Here is a 23142-nt window from a genome sequence, read left to right on the forward strand (position 1 = left end):
AGGAAATCACCAAAGGATGTTGAGATACCCAGGGCCTAGCTGAAGCAGGAATTGAAGGATCAAAAGAAGCAAACAATATTCCAGAGCCTGAAAAGACCTGAAGTTATGAAACGGGGCCTCCAGACAAGGAGCAATAGTTACAGAGGCATGAGGGGGTATAGAGGAAACTCTGACTATTCTCTCACCTGTCCCCCCATTGGCCAAAACCAATTAAAAGACAAAAGGCAAGGCAAGGAAGCCAGATGATGTCCTCTGAAGGGATCAACCCCTCCAGGGCTATGGAGACTTGAAGGGAACGGAGGGGGCAGGGGAAAAATGGAGACTACCCAGTGCCTATGCCTTATAAATTATTAAATTAGTATTATTGGTCATGTGGTTGGTAGTGCCTGCCCTATAATTAGTCCCATCTTGTACAGTGGTAATACTCTCTGCCTAAAGAGACAATCCTTGTTTCTTTTGATAATTTTAAATGTTAAAAAAAAGTAGTAGTATATTTTCAACAAATAATGTTGAGGAAACTGGATGTCCATAAGCAAAAGAATAAAGTTGGACCTTGCCTTACACCATATAGAGAAGTTAACTCAAAATGGATCAAAGACCTAAACATAAGAGGAAAAGCTATAAACCTGTCAGAAGAAAACATAGGAGAAAAACTTCAAGACATTTGCTATGACAGTCATTTCTCAGATGTGGTACCAAAGGCATAGGCAACAAAAGTACAAATAGATAAATTGGACTAAATAAAAATTTAAAACATCAAAGAACACAATCAACAGAGTGAAAATGCAACCCATGGAATGAGTAAAATATTTGCAGATCATATATCTGGTGAAAGATTAGTATCCAGAATATATAAAGAACTTCTACAACTCAACAACAAAACCCAAGCAACTCGATTTAAAAATAGGGAAAGGACTGATAGATATTGCTCAAAGAAGATCTACAAGTGGCCAATAAACACATGAAAAGATGCTCAACATCACTAATCATTAGAGAAATGCAAACCCAAACCACAAGGAGATACAAGTTCACACCTATTGGGATGACTACTCTCCAAAACCAAAGCAAAACAAACAAAACCCCAAAAGTAGCAAGAATTAGTAAGGATGTGGAGAAATTGGCGCCCTTGTGCACTGTTAGTAGGAAGGTAAAATGATGCAGCTGCTATGGAAAACAGTATGGCAGTTCATTAAAAATTTAAAAATAGAAGGGTGCCTGGGTGGCTCAATTGGTTAAGCACCTGCCTTTGGCTCAGGTCATGATGCTGGAGTCCCAGGATGGAGCCCCATGTTGGGCTCCCTGCCCAGCAGGAAGTCTGCTTCTCCCTCTCCCTCTGCCACTCCCTTTGTTCCTTCTCTCTTTCACTCTCTCTATAAAATAAAACCCTTAAAAATTAAAAAAAAAATTATCATCTGATCCAGTAATTCCACTTCTAAGTGTATATGCAAAAGAAATGAAAGCAGAGTCTACACACATCCATGTTCAGAGCAGCATTATTCATAATAGCCAAAAGATGGAAGCAGCCCAAAAGTCCACTGACAGATAAATGGATAAGCACAATGTGGCATGTACATGGAATGTTATTCAGACTTAAGAAAAATTTTACACAAGCTACAACATGGATAAACTTCAAGGACATTATGCTAACTAAGATAAACTGGTCACCAAAAGTCATATATTCTATTATTCTACTTATATGAAGTACTTGGACCAGTCAAAGTCATAGAGACAGAAGATAAAATGGTAATTTCCAGGGGCTGGGGTGAAGGGAAAATGGGGAGTTATTGTTTGATGGATACAGAGTCAGTTTTGCAAGGTAAAAAGAGTTCTGAGGATGGATGGTGGTGACTGTGAATATACCTAATGTCACTAAACTGTATATACACATATAAATGGTTATAATGATGAATTTTATGTGTACTTTGCCACATTTTTTAAAAATAAAAAATGTAGTATGGAGAACCCAGCACCTAAATTGTTAAAAAATCAAGTTTTTCCAACATTATTTTTATGTCAAAGAATTTTATAAAAGCCATAAATCACTTCCTGAATGAATTCACAATCAAGATGGACTCTTTAGTAACTTGATTTGGTCAGGAACAAAAATCATAACATGACAGAGCAAGAGCTGCTTGAGGGGACCTCAATAATTAATGAACTTTGGAAAATACCCTAAGCCTCTATTTATTTATAATGAAAATACTTATGCATATTCAGAGCTTTTTGTATCTGCAAGACTGTTGACAAAGCAGATAAATAATCCAAACACAGATTTGCTCACCTGGGTATCTAAGGGCAGAGAGGCCAAAGGTCAGGATTCCGTCCTAGTCTTCTGATGGTTACTGATTTTTGTTCTCCAGATATGTAGGTGGCCAGCGTCCCATGGGTCCGAAAAGGCCCTGTGACATGACTCCAGGTATGATTTCTCTCTTTATCATCCTTTCTCCATTTTGGAATATGTAATGTTTCATTTGAAAGGAATAGAATTCTAGAGCTACCTCTTGTCTACTTGTATTTCTCATGTAAGTGTGGCTTTTTCATTTTTTATCATCATTATTCTTACTATTATTTCTACATACGCCCTGGACTTCTTAATACTCTTAGTGGCTTGCATCGTCACAGACCTAAGGAACTCAAACATGCTCCACCAGGCAGTGGTGCACGAAATGGAGGATCATGTTCAGGGCATCCACGAAGCTCACTTGGCAGGACAGGGCCACTGGTACAATGATGGGAAAAGGTGGGAGATTTGTTCTTTTCCTTTCACAGATCCCAGAGGACTTTGTTTCTGTCCCTTACTTAAAAACCACTCATAAGTGTTACCTCCTGTGATGGTTAATTTTATGTGCCAACCTGACGGGCCACGAGGTGCCCAAACATTTGGTCAAACGTTATTGTGGATGCATTTATTTGTGAGTGTTTCTGAGTACGATTAACATTTGAATCAATAGAAGACCGAGTAAAGCCAGCTGCCCTCCCTAATAAAGGGGGGGGGGTCTCCTACAATCAAAATTGAAGAATAGAATAAGAAGACCGAGAAAGAGGGAACTCTGCTTGTCTGACTGTTGAGCTGAGACATCTGTCTTCCTCTCCTCTTGGCCTGAAATTTATACCATTGGCTCCCTCAGGACTCCAGCTTGCCAACTTCAGATCTTGGGATTTCTAGCCTCCATAATCATGTGAGTCAATTTCTTATTTCATATAGATCTCCTATTGGTTCTATTTCTTTGGAAAACCCTAATATGTCTGCATTATTGGAAAGGTTTGGAGCTTATTTTTTTTGGCCTTGATAGCAGCAAAGATTGATTTATGGTGGAAGCTAATACTGACAGTGGCAAAGGCCAATATGAAAATAATCACTTGAATGAAAGTCAGAAGATAAAGATGCTAACGTCAATGTGTTACTAACCAGTTCGGTGGGACTGTAGCAACCCAGGCACTATTTGTAGAAATTCACTTGTGCTGCCCTTCAGACCATCCCAGATCTTAGTGGCTTAAAACAACCATTTATTTAGCTCATGATTCTTTGGGTTGACTGAACAGTTCTTCTGGTCTGGTGTGTGCTCACCTGGTTTTTGCTGGGTTTCCTCAGAAATCTTGAGTTAGTTGGCAGGTTGACTGGTGTTGGATGAGCTAGGCTGGCTTTACTGACCTCTCTGGGAATGGGAGGCAGCTGGCCAAAGCCCCAGGGAACTAGACCCACCTCTCATCATCCCGCAGGCTGGTCCTGGCTTCTTTCCAGGATGATTACGGCGTTCCTAGGAGCAGCAAGAAAAAATAGCCCAACACCCAAGCACTTTTGGGTCTCTGCTGTTGTCACATTTGCTACTGTTCTGTGGGCCAAAGCAAGTCTCCTGGCCAAACCCAGACTCAGAGTGGAGAATTAGGCTCTGCCTCTTAATGGGAGGGGCTAAGGTCCCATTGCAAGGGGTGAGGGGGAACAAGAAGGATCCAAGGCTGTATTTGCCATCTACCACACGGAAGCCCTCAATTTCACATTCCCCTAATTTAATTCTCCCTGTAACCTTGGGAGGTAGGCATTAGGTCTGGCCTGGGTTAGATCCCAGGTCTAACTCTAAAGGACTCCCTTATTAGATCCTTTGAATCCGGGAATTCTGGTTTGTGTCTTTTGATTTCTTTGGCAGCCTTGGAGTCCAGGTACTCTTTTCTGGGACAGGCATCCTGCTAATTTAATTCTGAACACTCATCTGCGCAGATGTCATTCCACCCAGGAGGAATGAAGCAGCAGCGGGCCTGCGGTAAATCACCACAAAGCTAAGCTTTTGAGTAGTCAATACATGTTTATAAAGCACTTTTTATAAAGCTTAGGTGCAAGGCCACATTTGCAAGGAAGCGAGGTGGAGAGTGGGAGACCCTCTGTGGAGACGGGTAATGGAGGAAGTTTGGCCACAAGGCGCTGACGTTAATCGTGTACAGTGCCCAAAACAGACCGAACGCAGGACCAACAGCGCCCGTGGTCACTCTGTGGGGAAAGCAGCATCTGCGGGTAATGGCCTTGAATGTGGGTGTGAACCAAGACTTTTAGGCTCCTGCCTTCTCCTCCCGGCTGTCAGCCTCTCCTACGAGGCCCATCTCTTCTCCTCTTTTTCTTTACTGTCATCCCTAGATTCTGAGATATTTTGACACGAGGGCCTTTCACCGGCTCCTTCATGCACACCCTCTTCTTCAAGGAAGGTGTCCCCCTCCCTTCCTCCCCACTTTCGGTGAGCAGGTTTTATTCCATATCCATTACTTCTCAGAGCCTCTCCTGAAACACATCCAGGCCAGCCTCCTTGCCTCAGTTGAGGCTACTTCCCATTGCTCGACTCCCCACTCTCCTCTTCCCGTGTCTCTTTCATCCTTGAAGGCCTCATTTCACATCCTAAGTCATCGGTGACGCTTCTGAGCAGCCCTCTCTGGGGGACACAGAGTTTATCTCAACCTACACCTCCCATGGACTGGACTGCTTGATGGCCGGGAGGAGTGAGCCTCTGCCCACAGTGGCAAAGGGAAGGAGTGACCTTTACCTGCCTCCAACTGGGTCCCTTCCTGAGGACCCAAAACATTACCTCCACATCTTTCAGGTGGGACTGTAATTTTTGTTTGTTTGTTTGTTTGTTTACTGTCATAAGTTTATGTTTTTAAATTTTTTATTGGATGTTCCATTTGCCAACATATAGCATAACACCCAGTGCTCATCCCACCAAATGCCCCCTCAGTGCCCATCATCCAGTCACCCCAACCCCCTGCTCACCTCCCCATTCACTACCCCTCGTTCATTTCCCAGAGTTAGGTGTCTCTCATGTTCTGTCACCCTCACTGATATTTTCACTCATTTTCTCTCCTTTCCCTTTATTCCTTGTTTTGTTCGTTTGTTTTTGGTGCAAAATGGTGGTTTTATTAAAGCATGGGGACAGGACTCATGGGCAGGTAGAGCTGTTGCCTTTATTCCGTTTCACTAATTTTTATATTCCCCAAATGAATGAGACCATATTATGTTTGTCCTTTTCTGATTGACTTAGTTCACTCAGCATAATACGCTCCAGGGACTGTACTTTTAATCCTTTTTAAAATCTCTCTATCCTGTTGCCCAACTATCATGCAAATCCCTTGACGAAAGAGATCAAGAGTTACCTTTCCCTGTACTTAGTGCCTGAGACAGGCCCCTCTTACACGGGTTGTGAGATCAGTGGTATTGGTTACCTGGCTGTTTCCTGTGCTCTCCCCAGAGCCTGCTCTTCCATAGAGCACCACTCTTTCAAGCTGGTTCTTCACTACATGAAGAATATTGTGATTTTTGAAGTATAGGGCTTGTGGTGGGTTTCTCATACAGTTCATACCTGTCTTCTTTGCTCTTCCTTCTCTTTGATTATTCACTGCCATTGAGATGTCCCTCAAACCCTCTTTCCTTTCTACTCCCCCTGACATTTCTTTCTGAATTCCTCCTGGACACTCTTTTTTTAAAAATTATTTATTCATGAGAGACCCAGAGAGAGATGCAGAGACATAAGCAGAGGGAGAAGCAGGCTCCCCACAGGGAGTCCGATGTAGACTCGATCCCAGAACCCCAGGATCACACCCTGAGCCAAGGGCAGACGCTCAACACTCAAGTGGCTGAGCCACCCAGGTGTCCCAACCTCTTGGTCTTCTTTGATCTTCTTTTGAATGTCCTAGTATAACATTCTCAAGTCCTCATGGCTTCTTCCAAAAGATTGCATACTGTCCCTTTGGTCATCATTTTAACATTTTACTCATTTTGATCTTAAGTGATCGTGACCATCCTGATGAAATCCACCGTTCTGTCTTCAAAGGTTATCTGAACTAGAAATTCAGATATGAATTAGAACTAGAAATGATCCTTTCCTGGGTCCTCTGTTCAGATTTTACTCATGACCTGATGCTTGCAGTTCCTTTTCAAACATTTTTTCATTGGCTTGATTTTTCTGCCTCTGCCTGGGAGCTTTTGAGATCGCCTCCTCCTAGACTGTAGTCTTTATTTTTGGTCTCCATGGCAGTATTTGATAGGGAGTACCTATTTGGGGGGCACCCCCCCAAACCCCTTTGATATCTACTTGGAACACATATTATTTGACTCAGTCAAGTCCTGCCTAGATTTTATCAGGTCCTACCAGCCCAATGAATTTCTACCACCATAATCTGGATGTAGTTCATTTCTGCAAAGATAACAAATGAAGTCCCTCATTTTTGTACTATTTTTCCCCAACCTAATTGTGAGGCTCAAAGTGTCTGTCTTAACATTGTGAAGGATCCTTCCACACAATATTGTGTCAAGGCCCCAGGTTAGGTTCTCATGACTCCTGTATTTTCCCTCTTTAGCCTTTATGGCCATTGAAATTAAATGTTTAATTTTATAATTATTTGCTTAAGGTCTATAGTCCCACTAGCCTGTTATTAGATAATGAACTTCCTTATGAAGAATCATCTCTTCTTCATAGAAAGGGCTAACAAAACAAAAAAGGTACAATGTTAATGCATTAAATTATCTCAACTTTAAGGGTCTCCACTGTCTTAGTTTGGGCTGCTATAACAGAGTACTGTAAACCAGGTGATTTACAGACAAGAGAAATTTACTTCTCCTAGTTCTGGAGGCGGCTGGAAGTACAAGATCATGGCGCCAGGTTCAGGTTCTGGTGAAGACCTGCCAGCTCGCAAACTCTCCCCCTCCCCTGTATCCTCACTCGGCAGAAAGAGGGAGCTAGCTCTCTGGCTTCTTGTAATCCCATTCCTGAGAACTCCAGCCTTAGGACCTAATCAGTTCTGAGAGGTCCCACCTCCTTATACCATCAACACTGGGGATTACATTTCAACATATGAACTTGAGGGGAGGAGGGGAATAAAAAATCAGTCCAGTCCGTACCATCCCTCCTCATGAACTTTTACTAAAGTAGTTGAGTGGAAGTACAGTGTTTTGTTTTCTTTTTAAAATTTATTTCTTTGAGTAATCTCTACACCCAACATGGGGCTTGAATTCCCAACACTGAGATCAAGAGTCACATGCTCTCCCCACTGAGCCAGCCAGGCGTCCCATGAAGTACAGTGATTTGATCAAGGATGTGGGCTGGGAAACCAAGCTCTCTCAGAGTCTCAGCTTTGCCACTATGTGACAAAGTACGTTTAGTGGGTTATAACCTCTCTATGCCTATATTACTCACCTGTAATATGAGGATAATTTTAATCTCTATTTTGTAGGGTGCTTAGAGGGATGAAATTAATTGATATATGTAAATCACTTATAAGGGTGCCTGGCACATTAGTAAGTACCCATAAACACTAGTAGTGGTTATGTTTTCATTGTTATTATGGTGCCTTCTATGGCCTATCTGTTCTCCCATTTCATATTTTGTAAAAATTTAAATATTCCATTAAAAAATATCACAAATTCAAGGTGCTGCCGTTTCAACATACCTAAGAAGCACTGTCCCACTATTTTTCCTTGCACACAATTGGGATATAGGTACATGAAGGGGATGGAGGCACACATTCTTTGCTTTGCCCAGAGAATCCTACACTCCTAGGAAGGTACTCTCCCCAATTATGAGAAATACAGGGTTGGTCCCTGCCTTTTTTTTTTTTTTTTTTTAAAGATTTTCTATTTATGCATTTAAGATTGGGGTTGGGGAAGCAAAGCACAAGCAGGGAGAGGATAAGAGGCAAAGGGAGAGGCAGACTCCCCACTGAGCTGGAGCCGGATATAGGGCTGGATCCTAGAGACCTGGAGATCATGACCTGAGCTGAAGGGAGATGCTTAACCATTTTCTTTCCATGGTCAATTACATTAGCATGCTGGCTCCAGATTGGGGGAGACCCCTGTTCCACACAAAAAGTCAAGAGTAAGGGTAAATAATATTTTGGTGAAGTAGCAAGAGCAAAGACTGAGCAGGGAGAGGCTGAAACTTAATCCCTGCTCAGCCGCTAACAAATTGGGTGATCTGGGGGAAGTGATTGTCTCTGGTGGACCATCAGTTTCTTCTCCTGTAAAAGGGAAAATTCGCTAAGATAAGCTTTTAAGTTCTTTCTAGTTCTGACATGCTATGATTCTAATATGAAAGGGTCATTCTCTGAGTGAATTCCCTTATTTATACTTAATATGAACTGATAAATGTTTTTCTTTCCTGGGACCTCGTGTACAGCTTTATCTTGACTCACATTTTCCATCTGCAGAAACAGTAGTTGAAGGCAGACTGGAACTGGTCACTCTGGGTTTGGATTTCAGCATCACCCTTTGAATTTGGGCCAGTTATTTAACTTCTCTAGGCCTCAGTGACCTCATCTGTCAAATGGGGTTAGACAAAGGGCAATTGTGAAGGTGAAAAGAAAGCATTTAGAAATACATAGGTCCAGTGGCACCCGGATGGCTCGGTCGGTTAAGCATCAGACTGGATTTCGGCTCAGGCCATGGTCTCAGGGTGGTGAGACTGAGCCTGTGTCTGGCTCCACTCTCAGCAGGCAGTATTCTTGTCTCCCTTTCCCTCCACCTCTGCCACATGTGCTCTTTCTAATAAATAAATAAATCTTAAAATAAAAAAGAAATACATAACTCTAGAGGCTATAGTTCATTTAATGTCCTGTAGGGTTTTAACCAGTTTTTTTCCTTTAACTGAGTGAACTTATTTCCCAATGCCTTTCTTTAGACTATAAATACCCCATTAACATCTTACTGGTTCTCTCATTAATTAATGAGTTGATTAATGTTTTATTAATTTTTGTTTTATTCCAGTGTTTTATTCCATTTTTATATGAGAATCATGCTTTTAACTTTTTGAAAATTACTGACAGGTCCTAACTTTGTCTTAAGACACTGTCTTCAATAGATTGACATTGGCAAACCTGCTTTGCTAGAAACACTGATTATTTTAAGAAACCAAAACCACACCGGGTTTCCATTTTTATACTTTGTGCCCCCTTCTTCCCTATGTCAGTTAGCGAGAGCCAGATCCTTTGGGGGTGACGATGAGGAAAAACCCCTTGGAGGAGTCTCTACCCCCTGGAAAAAGACATAAGCAAGTAGCAAGATGAGCCAAGCAAAAAGAGGTATTTTCATTGTGGCCTTTACATTTATGACTAGCAAGATAATGAAGGAAGGTAATGCTGAAAGCTTTATGTCAGTTTTAACGGTCCCTCAAGCCCTGAAAAAGATAATAGTCAATGGATGGTGTCCATGAGGGTTCTTTCTTCTTCTCCCCTGACAGCCATTGACAGGATCATTTCGTATTTGCAACTGCTATCACTGAAGCATGGAGAAAAGGCCCTGTAAGGGCAGGAGGACGAGGGCGACTTCCCTGCAGGGATCTCTATTGTCGTCACTATGGCAGTGATAGTTGCTATAATTTTCATTCTGCTTTTCCCATAGCCTACTTTGTGGAGCTCAAGGCTATGGGATTTGGGTCACATAAAATCACCCCAGCGTAAAATCATGCTTTGTCATCTTGCAAGAGTATTTTATGAAACTGCACAGAGAACCTATGCAACAAGATAAACATAATTACCAATGCAGGTCACTTGACTAGTACAATTACTTATGGGGTGCTAATAGCTTTTCGGAGGCTCTCAGGTGCAGTGTCAATTGCACGATCGTTTTTTCTCGGTTTGGATTGTCGGACCACGGCCTGTTTTTCTCCCCAAGGACATGGCTTATCACTTCAGGGGGGAAGTGTCCCCGTCCGGTAGCCTCTCTTTATTGTCCACAATTAAATAACAAGGACGGGGCCGTGCCCTCCCTTCCACTTAGGCACCACGCGGTCTCCTAACAGGGCGCGGCCGCCCGCCCGCCCGCCCGCTTTGAAGTGTCGGCACCAGAGACGCGCGACCCTCGCCAGCCCCAGCCCGCGGCGCCCCCGCGAGGGCAGCAGGGGACGGGGGGCTCGCGGGGGGGCTCGCGGGGGGGCTCGCGGCGGGAGCAGCGATGCCACCAACTAAAACGGGGCGCGGGGAGGCAGCCCGACGAGTCGGGTCGGAGAGGAAGAAAAGGTCCGGAGCCAGCGGCCCCGCGGACAGTCACCGGGCCGCGGGCGGGGCGGGGCTGCGGCCCACAAGCCCTTGCGGCGTCTCCTAGGCAACCGCGACAAACAAGATGGCGGCCGCCGGGAGCGATCCCCCGGGGCCGAGGCCTTCCTCTCTGCAGAGCCGCGCACGAGCCGGAGGCCGGTCCACGCTGCTGCGCTCAGAAAAAGAGCGTCAGTCTTGCAGGTCTTCCTTTCCCATGGGGCAGAGGCCGGAAGGTACTTTCCACAAAGCCTCCTCCTACCTGCTCCAGCAGCTCATTCACCGCTCTCGGGAGTCGGACGCGGGCGGAGAGGAATACGGGGACGACTGCGAGGGCGAGGCGGAGTCCGAGGAGTCCTCAGAGTCCGAGATGCTGAATTTGGAGGTGTGCCTTGCCCCGGCCCCGTGCGCTCGCCCCCCGCGCGCCCCGCCGCAGCCCTCGGGCCGGGCCCTCGTAGTCCCCTCGTTGGTCCCTGCACCCTGGCGCCTGGCGGTCCAGCTACAGAGCGTCCCTCTGAAAGTTTCCACCGCTTCCTACGGGGAGTCAGAGCCTTGGCTTGCTTTTTTTCTTTCTTTCTTTGTTTTTTAATCGGAGTTCGATTTGCCAACATATAGCATAACCCCCAGCGCTCACCCCGTCAAGTGCCGCCCCAGTGCCCGTCACCCAGTCACCCCCACCCCCGCCCTCCTCCCCTTCCATCAACCCTAGTTCGTTTCCCAGAGTCAGGAGTCTTTATGTTCTGTCTCCCTCTCTGATATTTCCCACTCATCTTCTCTCCTTTCCCCTTTATTCCCTTTCACTATTTTTTATATTCCCCAAGTGAATGAGGCCATATAACGTTTGTCCTCCTTGGCTTTCCACAGCCGTGCTTCTGCGCGACTGCCAAGTACTCCCCCGTCGGGCCCCTTCTTCCTCCTTCCTGGGGGTGGTGGTGGCGATGACTCTCCGGAGATAATCCGATGAAGGCTGACCAAGTGACTAACAAGTCTAAGGTCTTCCTTCCGCGGGGTGTGCGATGCCTCACCCCTGCAGCCCCTCACTGTGGGGCTGTTTGCGCAGGGGAAGGTTTCTTACTTCCCCACCTGTATTGCCTGAGGTGTGGCTTTGCCTTCACATCAAGTATAAATTCTCTTTTCTGCAGCACCTCTTCTAAACATCACCCACTTCTGCTTCTTTCCTACACTCATCTTGAGCCTCTTACTTTTGTACACCACTGCCTGGTCTGTTTGTTTTTTGGTTTGGAGAAGGCTTTTTTTCTGGTCCCTTTCCACCACTTACCACTTGCTTCCCTTGGCTTCTAATATATTGTTTGCTTTTCTTCAAAAACATAAATTGATTTGCTTCCTTTCACTAAACTGTCAGGTTTTCCTCTGACTTGGCTGCCAGGAAACTCCGAATCAATATAGTTTTTCTTTAGGGTTTCTGTCCCCTTTCCTCTTCCTTCGTAGTATAAAGTGCTGCCAACTCTTTTCTCAAGTAGATAGAATACCGAGAAATAGAATGTTTCTGGTACGCCTCCCACCCCCCTTTCTGTGATATTCTGGCTTCCCCGCTCTACATCTCGGAGCATTTTCCTAGTCCTCTCTTCTCTTTGAGGCCAAACTTTTTTTTTGTTTGTTTTTCTTATTCCTTTTCTCTTTCACAAACTCCGTCCCCTCATTTGTCCTCTTTCTTCGTATTCACCCCATTAACCACCTACACTCTTTTTTCCCCTTAGGTTCTCTTCTTTTGTCCACTTTCAATATTTGTCCCATTTAAAAAAATTTATTTATTTATTCATGAGAGACCCAGAGAGAGGCAGAGACATAGGCAGAGGGAGAAGCAGGCTCCATGTGAGGATCAGCCCTGAGCGGAAGGCAGATGCTCAACCACTGAGCCACCCAGGCACCCCTGGCCCATTTTTCCACCCTTAGCTCCTATCTTGACTTTATTTTCTACTTCCTTCTATGTGGGCTACTTACACATTCGTTTTTCTTAAAGTGGACGATAGAAAATTATTATGTTGTTTGTGGTTTGTTGGTTTACTTCGCTACCCTTAACAGTGACAAATACAAAACCATAGCAGTGTTTTTACAACTTTGAGATGTTTGTATGGTTTCTACCAGCTTCCGCCCCAAAGGAATTCACAGATGAAGCACCGGTTTACTTTATTATTCTAATTAACACATGCTCTTGGGCTATGGGCTTCATTAGTGTTGGTATTAATCTGTCTTCAGTAAACCATTAACAAACCATTGGGGGAGTTGGCTTGAACTGGTTGTAGGCTATGTGTGGAAAAGTTTATTTTTTCTTCCACTTACATTCTAAATATTTATTTTGTGTTTTTACATCCTATTTTAGCTTTTTGTGGTATCTAAGTGGTTTTAATATGCTGAATAAGCTGAAAACTTTTAATAGGAAAGTTTTAGACTTTCATGTCCAGAGATTTATTGTCCATCTCCTAGCCTGGTGAAGGCTTCTCATGCTATGATGGTTAACATAACAGTGGTTATTGAGTGCCTATAATGTAATTAGTTTCAGAAGCTCCTGAGAAACTTAGGGAAGGTAGTACAGCTGGTCTTCCATTAGTATTGTCTTTAGTTTTGAGATTTTGAACAAGTTCTTTCACTTCTGTGTCTCATCTGAGAATTCTAATGATACCTATCTCATAGGAGAGTTGTGAGAATTAGATGAGAACCTGTATATAAAACACAGCATAATATATTGTTTTTACTCTTACTAATACAAGCAGTAATAACACATGTTTTTTATCTGCTAAGTAGCTCATTAAGTGACTTGATTAATGTAGCTGACTTTGGACAAACATTCATTGGCTGATTGCTATGTAGGAACCACTGACTACATACAGCAGAAGCGTCTGGGCCAATGACATGTGTCTGGTGCAGGAAACTACTTTGCCAGTAACTTAATTTGGGTTATAATGCCTACTCGTGGGATAGTTATAAACGTCAAATTGGATAAGAAAGTCTTAAAGTTCTTGATATTGTGTCTGATACAGAGTAGGTTCCTAAAAGTTATAGAGGCAATGCATAATAGTAATGGCAGAAGATGAGTACGTCATTGTGGTTATAGATGTTCCCTGCATTCAAGGTCAGATGAGGATGTGAGTAAACCACAGCTGTTCAGCATCTAAAGCATTATACACACAGGTGTGTGCAGATGACAGCTGGATTGCAGGGATCATGGAAGATTTCAAGGGAAGCAGACCCTTGTCTGAGTGGAGAGGGGGTGTGTGTGCAGGCATACAGCAGCTGTTCCTACTGATGACATATAGGTGAGAGCAAAAAAAGCAGCTGAGGTGGCGGTCAGATTGTGGAAGGTTTTACGCTGTTTTACAGACTGTGGACTTGGGTCTCTAAGCAGTGGGAAACTGCCTTGGTGGCCAACTGGAGTTGGATTAGAGGATGGTAAGGCTGGAGACAGATCAATGAGAAGACTATCTAGCAATGTTTGTGGAGGAGAGATGAGTCTGGATTAAGGCAGTGGAAGTGGGAATGGAAAGAAAGACAAAGACATTTAAGATATTTAAGGTGGGACACTTACTAATTAAACATTGGAAGTCTGGGATGACTGCTAGGTCTGTGGCATGGCTTAGGGGCATATTAAGGCCATTCACCACAATAGAAAACACATGTGGCTGCTCAGGAAAGGGTCAGATACAGGAGTCACATGACTCTGGAAATCGGGCGGGGGGTTGGGGGGGGCTAAAGGTAGTCAGGGCAGGAGACCTGGGATCATCCAGGAAGAGAAGAGGGGGGGCCAAGGTAAGAACCCAGGGGGTACAGCAGATGAAGAGGAACGAGAGTGAGCATAGAATGGAAAGGAACGGTAAGAGGAGGGCGAAGAAAGGAGGGCTGTGTGATGGGAAGCCAAGGCAAAGAGGCGTCTCAAGAATGTGGAAATGACTTTTGCCCATTTCATGATTGGATTGTTTGTTTCTTTGCTGTTGAGTTTAATAAGTTCTTTATAGATCTTGGAAACTAGCCCTTTATCTGATGCGTCATTTGCAAATATCTTCTCCCATCCTGTAGGTTGTCTTTGAGTTTTGTTGACCGTATACTTTGCTGTGCAAAAGCTTCTTATCTTGATGAAGTCCCAATAGTTCATTTTTGCTTTTGTTTCTTTTGCCTTCGTGGATGTATCTTGCAAGAAGTTACTGTGGCTGAGTTCAAAGGAGGGTATTATGCTGAGTGAAGTAAGTCAATCGGAGAAGAACAAACATATGTTCTCATTCATTTGGGGAATAAAGATAATAGTGAAAGGGAATATAAGGGAAGGGAGAAGAAATGTGTGGCAAATATCAGAAAGGGAGACAGAACATAAAGACTCCTAACTCTGGGAAACGAACTAGGGGTGGTGGAAGGGGAGGAGGGTGGGGGGTGGGGGTGAATGGGTGACGGGCATTGAGGGGGGCACTTGACGGGATGAGCACTGGGTGTTATTCTGTATGTTGGTAAATTGAACACCAATAAAAAATAAATTTATTAAAAAAGAATGTGGAAATGAGTAGTGCTGCCAGTGGGTTAAGTGGGAAGGGGCCTACAAAGTGCTCATTCACTTTGCCTGTGTGAGGGTGATTGGAGACCTTGGCCCGTGCGGTTTTGTGAAGTGGCAAGGCAGGAGCCTAACTGAAGCGGCTGAAGAGTGGATGGGAGGTGAGCAAGGGGGCACTAAAGGATGGAAAAGCAACTCTGCAGTAGCTTGGTTCTCCAGGGCAACTAGCTGTAGCTAAAGGAACACGTGGGACTGAGGAAATGAAGAGACCCATGGCCCCGCACAGCTGGGGCACTGGCAGGGTGCAGGATGACGGCGGGGAGGGACTGGTTGAAATCCCAGGCGAAGAGGGCAGGAGGGATGGTCCCCGAGCAGGGGCCCTGAGTGTGGAAAAGAAGCAGTCCGCCTCGGAGACCCGATTGAAGGGCAATGAGGACGGACAGGTGCAGAAGGCTGAGAAAGGTGAATGTCTGATGGCTTCTGCTTTGCCTCGGAAGTGCAGGAGCAAAGCATCTGCTGAGAGTGAGGATGAAGGAGTTGGAGGCTGGAGGAGACGATGAGGATGTGGTAGCCAAGAGGGGGGCACTGAAAGGCAGTACAGAACAAGGCCCTGGAATACCACCAGGCCCAGTTCAGAGTTGACTCTGGAAAGGTACTAGCATGGGTGGTGGTGGGGCCTCCCCCAGCCCATCAGTAGCTCAAGGGCAGGAGCAGTTTGAACTCTTTCAGCCGTGTTTGAGCACCAATCACACACCAGGCTTCGGATCCCCTCTCTGACTTTATGCTTCAGCAGTTATAACTCTGCTTTCCCCGGTGGGCTATGCTCACCTTTGCCTTTGGAATTTTGTACACGTTGCCCTTTTGCCTGCAGTGTGCTTCTTGGTCCTCTTTTCCTGCCCTTCTCCTTTGCCAGAGTAATGCAGTTACTTGGGTTTCAGCTTGGTTTCTTTCCCCCCCCAGCAAGCCTTTGCTAACCTCCTAATCCCCTCTAGAACTGGCATAAAATGGATGCCCTGCTTATAGTCAAAGCACCCTGCTACTTGTTTTACAATATTTATCAAACTACTGAAATTGCTTGTGTACTTGTCTGTCTCCCAGATTGAATTGTAAATCTTTTAAGGACAGGTACCATGTCTTATTCATGATTCTGTCCACCGAGCCCTCACATACTGGCTGGCATGTGCCTGGCATGCTATAAAGATTTTTATCCCAAATGAATGGTTAGCATGACACAATCCCTGCCTCAGCGCAGTGGTTGTTGGTGAACCCTATTCAGGTTTGGGTGTCTGTTGGTCGTTTGAGTCAGGGGATGAAGTAGACATTAAAATGGCTCAGGGGATCCCAAGTAGGGAAGGAAGTGGGAGGAGACAGACTCTGAGAAAGGGAAGGATGAATAGACTGGGGATTTTGTTGTCATCACAGAATAAGGTCGACAGTGGTTGGAAAGGTTGTAGGATCACAGAGAATACTAGGTTCTGAGGTTTCTAAGGTGGAACAGTTGAGCATGATGACTCGGTCCAGGGCAAGGCCATGGGAGCCAGGGGCTGAAGCTGAGTAGAGATTAACTTCAAGTGTCTGGAGTTGAGAAAGAAACGTGTCTATGTTCATGTGGCTGGGAGTGGTAGGGGAATTGACTGGCCATCCTTAGGCTCTGAAGCCACTAAGATCAAGTAGGGCTTGTAAAGGTTTGAAAATGACCGAAGATCAGAAGGGAAAAGCATGATACTGATAAGTGGCTAGAACTTCAGCGGAGATGAGAGGGGGTCATCATGGGGAGGCTTACCTTGGGGATCTGGGAAAGTGCTGACTGGCGTGGCCTGTCTCTGTATCAGTGGCTATGCTGAAACACCGACATTTACCTACTATTGGTCAGGGGTGCAACATCTTCTCATATCCAGGAAATAGAGGGGGTGGGTGAAGTGAACTTCAGAGGTTTAGATGGAAAGTTTTGGAGGGAAGGAGACATTCTCACCTCTGATCCTTCCCAGGCCTTATACAAGAAGTTGGCACTTAAATAAAGTGAGTGTCTTTCCTCCATTTGTAAATAGGTTGTCGTGTATGGAAGAATGAAACCTTAAGGTGTGGAATTTCCAACTTCATCAATTAGTGGAAACAACTGTCATTTATTGGCTTTACGCTTGCTATAGTTTTAGACAAGGCACTAAGAACTTTAATATACCTTTTGTTTTCATTCTCCTTAGATCATTAAGAGAAGATAATATTAATAAGATAATAATAAGAATATTTCCTATTTACAGATGAGGAATATGAGGCTCAGAGAAAACTTTATTTCCCCAAAGTCGTTAACTCAAAATGGTAGATCTAGGGTTCAAACCAGGTGTGTGTGTGGGGAAAAAAAAACAGGTCTGTGCAGCCCCACAGCCTGTGGACTATCTCCATATGAGTGAGATTTGCTTCCCTGGGCTGGTAGAAATGATGAGAGGCTGAGGCAGGGGCAGGAGGCATAGCACAGAGAAACTCTTTCTAGTAGCATGAACCTATATACGTACAGCCTCAGTACCAGCAGCCTGAGCAGCATTGTTAGCTCCTGAATTAATAAAGAACTGGAAAGAATATTTTGCCATCATTGTCCACATGTTAGTCATGGTTAGTTACATTGGTGGGACTGCTGGGACTACTGGATTTTGTGTCCTCAGCCGATGTTTTTGGTAATGTGTTGGTCATTCTAGAGTTAAAGGCAATGCAGACATAACACCGACCTACCTACCTGCTGTCTCTTCTGTTGGTTATTTCTGGGGAAAGGGCATGTTGACTCATTCCTGGCTCAGGGTGCCCTACAGACCAAGGGCCAACCTCCTTATGGCAGTGACTATGGCCCTTTTAATAAATCTTGTAAATTGTAGGAATCCAGTAGAATTAGTCAACACAAAGCAAACTGAGAACCTGCCCCCCCTCCTACCCCCCCCCACAAGAATACCACATGTAGCAAAGGAATTGCCTTAATTTGGATATAAGCATCCTTTGGGGTGGAGGCCTGTAGTCTAAGAGTGGTTAGAATTTCCCTAGAGTCAGACAGATTGAAGTTTGTATTCTGGCTCTGTCATATAGTGGCTATGTGGTTTCAGGAGAGTTAACCCCTGTAAGCCTAGTTTCTTCATCTGTAAAATGTAACGGACAGTACCTACCTCAGGATTGTCAGGAGGATTCAGTGAGTTGATCATTGAGAGCTCTCAGTGCTTAGGACAGAGACGCACTCAGTCACTGTAGCTATCACCACTAATGGTGATGCTTCCGTTACCATTGTGTTGGCTTCACTTTGAATAGCTGATACAAGTGACCACCTGAAAATTCAGTGGCAATAAAAACACTGAATTGATGGATATTTCATTATATGTCCTATGTTTGGGTCCTCAACACAGTATTTTCCTTAGGGCTGAAAAATTCTGAAGGGCTCAGCCCCCGAGTATGTAAGTTAGTGCTGTGAGGTAGACTGTTATTTTTTAAAAGAGATTTATTTAATTATTTGAGAGAGAGCATGTGCATGTGAGCATGAGTAGAGGGAGGGGCAGAAAGAGGGAGAGAGAATCTCAAGGAGACTCCCTCCCTGCTGAGTGTGGATCCTGATGTGGGGCTTGAGCTCACAATCCCGAGATCATGACCGTAGCCAAAATCAAGAGTCAACACTTAACCAACTGAGCCACCCAGGCACCCCTGGACTGTTTTTCTTCTAATAGAAGTCCTTTGTCCACCTCTCTGTTGTTTTTCCTTTTTCTTTTTTTTTTTTTTGCAGGAGGAATTTGATGGGGTCCTGAGAGAGGAGGTCGTGGCCAATGCCCTTCACCAGTTGGGGCGCTCAGGCTCTGGGACTGAGCAGGTCTACCTCAATCTAGTTTTATCAGTGAGTATGACAAGATCACCATGAGCTGACTAGCTCCATCTTGATGCTGGTTGGACCATATCTATTTTTTCTGGTATTCCTACTTTTGTGGTGGCCCCAGATCTCAGAGTCTTTCATTCGATGGAGACTGGTGATGAGAGTTATTTACATAATGCGAGGCATCAAAGAGACCTGGACAGGCCAGTCATCAGCCTCCGAATTCCTTTGTTTTCATTCCCTTCAGTCTGTTTCTTTCATCTTAAGTAGTCTATATTATAGTAATCAATGCTTTCTTTCCAGAAGTTGAATTTGACTCTGTGAAACCCAGAGTCTTTAAGAATTCTTTAAGAATTTTCTCTCTGATCAGTGCCAGGACTAAAGTTAATATCTAAATCCAAGGGAAAAAAGTACATTGGTATTGACTCCCCTCCCCCTCCACCTCCACCAAGTATGTCAAGAAATAAGTAGCTTTGGGCCGTTGTTCACTTTCCAAAAGATACCCATTATTAAAGAAAAAACATGCTGTTATTCATCAATTTTCAATATATCAATACTAACACATAATCTTGGCTTTGCTTTTATCCTAAGAGGAGCTGTAAGAGCAAAGTACTCATTGTATTTCAGATTCTTTCTTCCTTTTGTTTCTCTATAGTCTGAGAAAAATAATTTAACTCTTTTTTGCTTCCTTATATTGTAAAGTATTAAATATTCCTTGGAGATCCACACAGTAAATGCAGATACATAGGTAAGAACACACTGAAATTTTGCTTGTGTACTGTAATTTGACTAAAGTTTATATATAATTCACAGGAAGCAAAGCATATACAACTCATAATCTTGTTCCATCTTGGATTTGAACTAGTCAACTATCCAAGAAATGTTAAGCTCTTTTCACCTGTTCTGGTTTCATGGCATATCCTTCGAGGACAGCATTATTAAGGCTGTAATCTTTTCCCATTGTCACTTTTTAACATTTTATGGCTGACTCAGCCATTTAAGCAGTAAATTTCGGGAGCATCCTGTGTGCATTGCCCTATGTTAGGCATTGGAATGGTAGATAATTCCAGCATCTAGTACATCCCCACACAAGTCCACTTCAATCAATATTCTACTTACGTATGTAGTGCTATGCCTTAAATTGATCTGCCAAAAAAAAAAAAAAATCCTTTAAATCTTATTTCAGCTAGGTGTACTGACGTTTAACTTACTTTGCCCCTGACCTCCCTGCATTTGAGCTCTTACATGTTGAATTACTTTGCCTTTATAACCTGTATTACTGAATAGACTTTCTTAGGGTTTGCCTGGTTTGGTGATTTTTTTTTTTCACTCTTTTATGTTACATGTTATTTTTTTTTACCTTTTATTACTTAAGTACATACCCTCTTTCCTACCAAAATCATTAGTTTCTTAAGGGCATAGTACAGCTCTCCCCCATCATTATGTTGTATTTCTCATCATGCACAATGCCTTGTACGTGATAGATATTCTTTCATATTTATCACGCTATTCTTGTGGCCTTCATTAAACATTTTTATCATTATATTTGAGAACTTGCTTATCATGGTACTTCTTTGGCTGGCTTTTTCTGATTCTGACATTGCAACATAAACCAGTGATAAGAATCTGTCCCAAGGGACCAAATTCCCCTCCAACGCATCCTAAAGTTCTCTAGAGGCAAGATTTCATAGAAAGAATCTTGGAGAAGGATTCAGGAGACTTGGATCTGCTTGTCTCTTGCTAATTTGCTGTGTGATTTTAGATCATTTACATCCTTCTCTGTCCCTCATATTCCTCATCTCCAAATTGGGAACAGTCTGCCCTACACATCTCAGTTTTATTTGATCAGATGAGATCACTGTGAAGGAGCTTTGAATAGGACTGTGTGAAAGTGTAGGTGACAGTGTCATTAATGATCTGATGACGGGTGAGATCTCTTTAGCGTTTCATTTAAATTCTAGGCATCTGCCTTTTCTATTAGAGAAAGGCTTTGGCCTCACTGCTATTATGTGGAGTTTTTCTTTTTTCTCTTTAATAATAAAACTCCGCTCTAAAGGTCTACAAGACACTGGTTTAATTTGCCTTTTTATGTTGTATTTGTTCTTGCTAATATTACTAATTTTCCAAGCTAATTTTCTTCTTCAGACAAATGCACTTTTAAGATGGGTTTGTCGTCTGCTTTGAGATCCTGTTAGTAGTAGGCTTCAGATCTAATTCTCTCACTTAACTATTCAACTTTTACCGTAAGTAAGTATACTTTTGCTATAACTACTATGTTTTTATTGTAAGTATGGTATACTATAAGTATACTATACTATCCTTACTACATCTCCAGAAATTCTGGATTTCTTTCTGTCCACTATTATTTGTAGGTGTCCGGAGACAGCTGAGTACTAACCTGTTAAAGCAACATTAAATCTTTTTGCCTTTTATTTTCTCAGAATTGTGACTTAATTGACATTAGCATTCTCTGTGAATATGTTCACCTACAGAAGTTGGATCTTTCAGTCAATAAAATTGAAGGTATGTAATTTTCATTCTAGTAGATTGATGGATCATTCAGTTCTTTTGAAATTTGAGCTTTGCAGTATGTAATATATTAATACTACAAAACTTGATATAAGTGCTATTGCAGATCCGTTTACATATTGATGCTCTATTTTGCATGTACAAAAAAAAATGTCACCACAAGTGATGAGTAAAGGGAGAGATACCGGTCAGCAAACACGCAACATTACACTATGGTTAAAATGTACTCAGTGATGAAGAGTATCCCGTGAAATGTTTGCTTTGTTTTTTCCTTGTAAGAGATGGCTCATTACTTCTTTAATTCTTCCTGAATATTTGATGATTCCCCCTGTCTTTCCCGCTATTAGTTTATTCAGTACAGATGAATTAGACCTGTCCCCGCCCCCACTTTTTCCTTTAATGGATTCTTTATTTTGCGTTTACATTTTAATTCTGGCCGGCTGCTTCTTCCTTGAGCGCCAGGGATTCACGCATTTGTTTTTTCCTCTCTTTCACTGTCTCTATACATGTAGTGATTCTTTGAACTCCACCATTTGTAGTTCTCTGCAGCTTATCTGTTGTGACATCTTGCTCACATTTAATGAAATTAGTCACATTTTCTTCGAAACTTGGTTCCTGTTCCTAATTTTCTGATCTTATTTGAAGTTAAGGTGTCCAATTTCTTTTCTTTAGACTAGGAGGTAAGTCAGCAGTTGTTATTTCCAACCTGCTTTCTTTGCTGATCTGATCCTCTTTCCACTCGGTTCTTTAGTCTTTTTTTATGATGGTTAAATGTTGCTGAGATGGTTTTCTCTGGCTTGTTTTTGATTTCTTCCCCTCCTAGGAGCAATAATTAAAAACCAGGTTTGTTTCTCAGTGACCAAGAAATATTCCAACATAGTTTATTCCTCTAATGCTACTGTTTGTGAGTTATTTTTTTCTAGTTTTATACATTTTTTTAAAATGGAAAATAACAAACATATGCATGAGAAACTAGTGTAATGAAGATTCAGGTTCAATATTTATCAGCCCATAGCCCATCTGGTTTCACCTATACTCCCTGGCCACCTTCTCCAGGGTTATTTTATTTTATTTTATTTTTTTAATAATAAATTTATTTTTTATTGGTGTTCAATTTACCAACATACAGAATACCACCCAGTGCTCATCCCGTCAAGTGCCCCCCTCAGTGCCCATCACCCATTCACCCCCACCCCCCGCCCTCCTCCCCTTCCATCACCCCTAGTTCATTTCCCAGAGTTAGGAGTCTTTATGTTCTGTCTCCTCCAGGGTTATTTTAAAGATTTATTTATTTGAGAGAGAGAGAGAGAGAGAGGTGGGGGGAGGGAGCACTAGCAGGAGTGGGAGGTGACAGAGGCAGAGGGAGAAGTAGACTCCTTGCTAAGCAGAGAGCCTGACTGGGGGCTCAATCCGAGCTCCCTGGGATCATGACTCAAGCTGAAGGCAGACACTTAAACAAATGAGTCACCCCGGCACCACCACCCACACACCAGGGTTATTTTAAAGCAAATCTCAAATATCCCGTCATCAGAAAGAGTGTTGTAGTGTTACTGGCAGGAGCTGCCCTGCACCTCACCACTCCCAAGTTGGTTTCCTTCCTGGGAAAAGGAATTGCAATGAGATGGGAGGCTGCAACAATGCTTAGTACTGGAGAAGAGCAAAGAGAGGTGGTGGCTTCACGCCCTGCTAACTTGAGCTGGAACTCCACAGTTGCGAATGGAGCTTTCTTCCTCAGATCTGTCATCTTTAATCTTTTTAGGGCTCATTTTCTTAGCTCATT

The 23142-nt window shown here is 43.3% G+C and overlaps 1 protein-coding gene across 8 annotated transcripts in view; it reads left to right on the forward strand.

The window, feature by feature from the left end:
• Positions 1 to 10574: 10574 nt before the first annotated feature.
• LRGUK (leucine rich repeats and guanylate kinase domain containing) overlaps positions 10575 to 23142 on the forward strand; it is a 109052-nt gene continuing 96484 nt past the window's right edge. For 7 of the 8 annotated variants that reach the window (XM_072784628.1, XM_072784629.1, XM_072784633.1 and 4 more), the window contains exons 1-3: positions 10575 to 10888; positions 18750 to 18857; positions 21275 to 21356. In XM_072784628.1, coding sequence (XP_072640729.1) covers positions 10592 to 10888; positions 18750 to 18857; positions 21275 to 21356 — 487 coding nt within the window. In that variant the 5' untranslated portion in view covers positions 10575 to 10591. The remainder of the gene's footprint in view (positions 10889 to 18749; positions 18858 to 21274; positions 21357 to 23142) is intronic. The other variant, XM_072784630.1, reaches the window with a different exon arrangement.

Source organism: Canis lupus, chromosome 18 (genome assembly GCF_048164855.1).
Source record: "Canis lupus baileyi chromosome 18, mCanLup2.hap1, whole genome shotgun sequence".
NCBI lineage: Eukaryota > Metazoa > Chordata > Mammalia > Carnivora > Canidae > Canis > Canis lupus.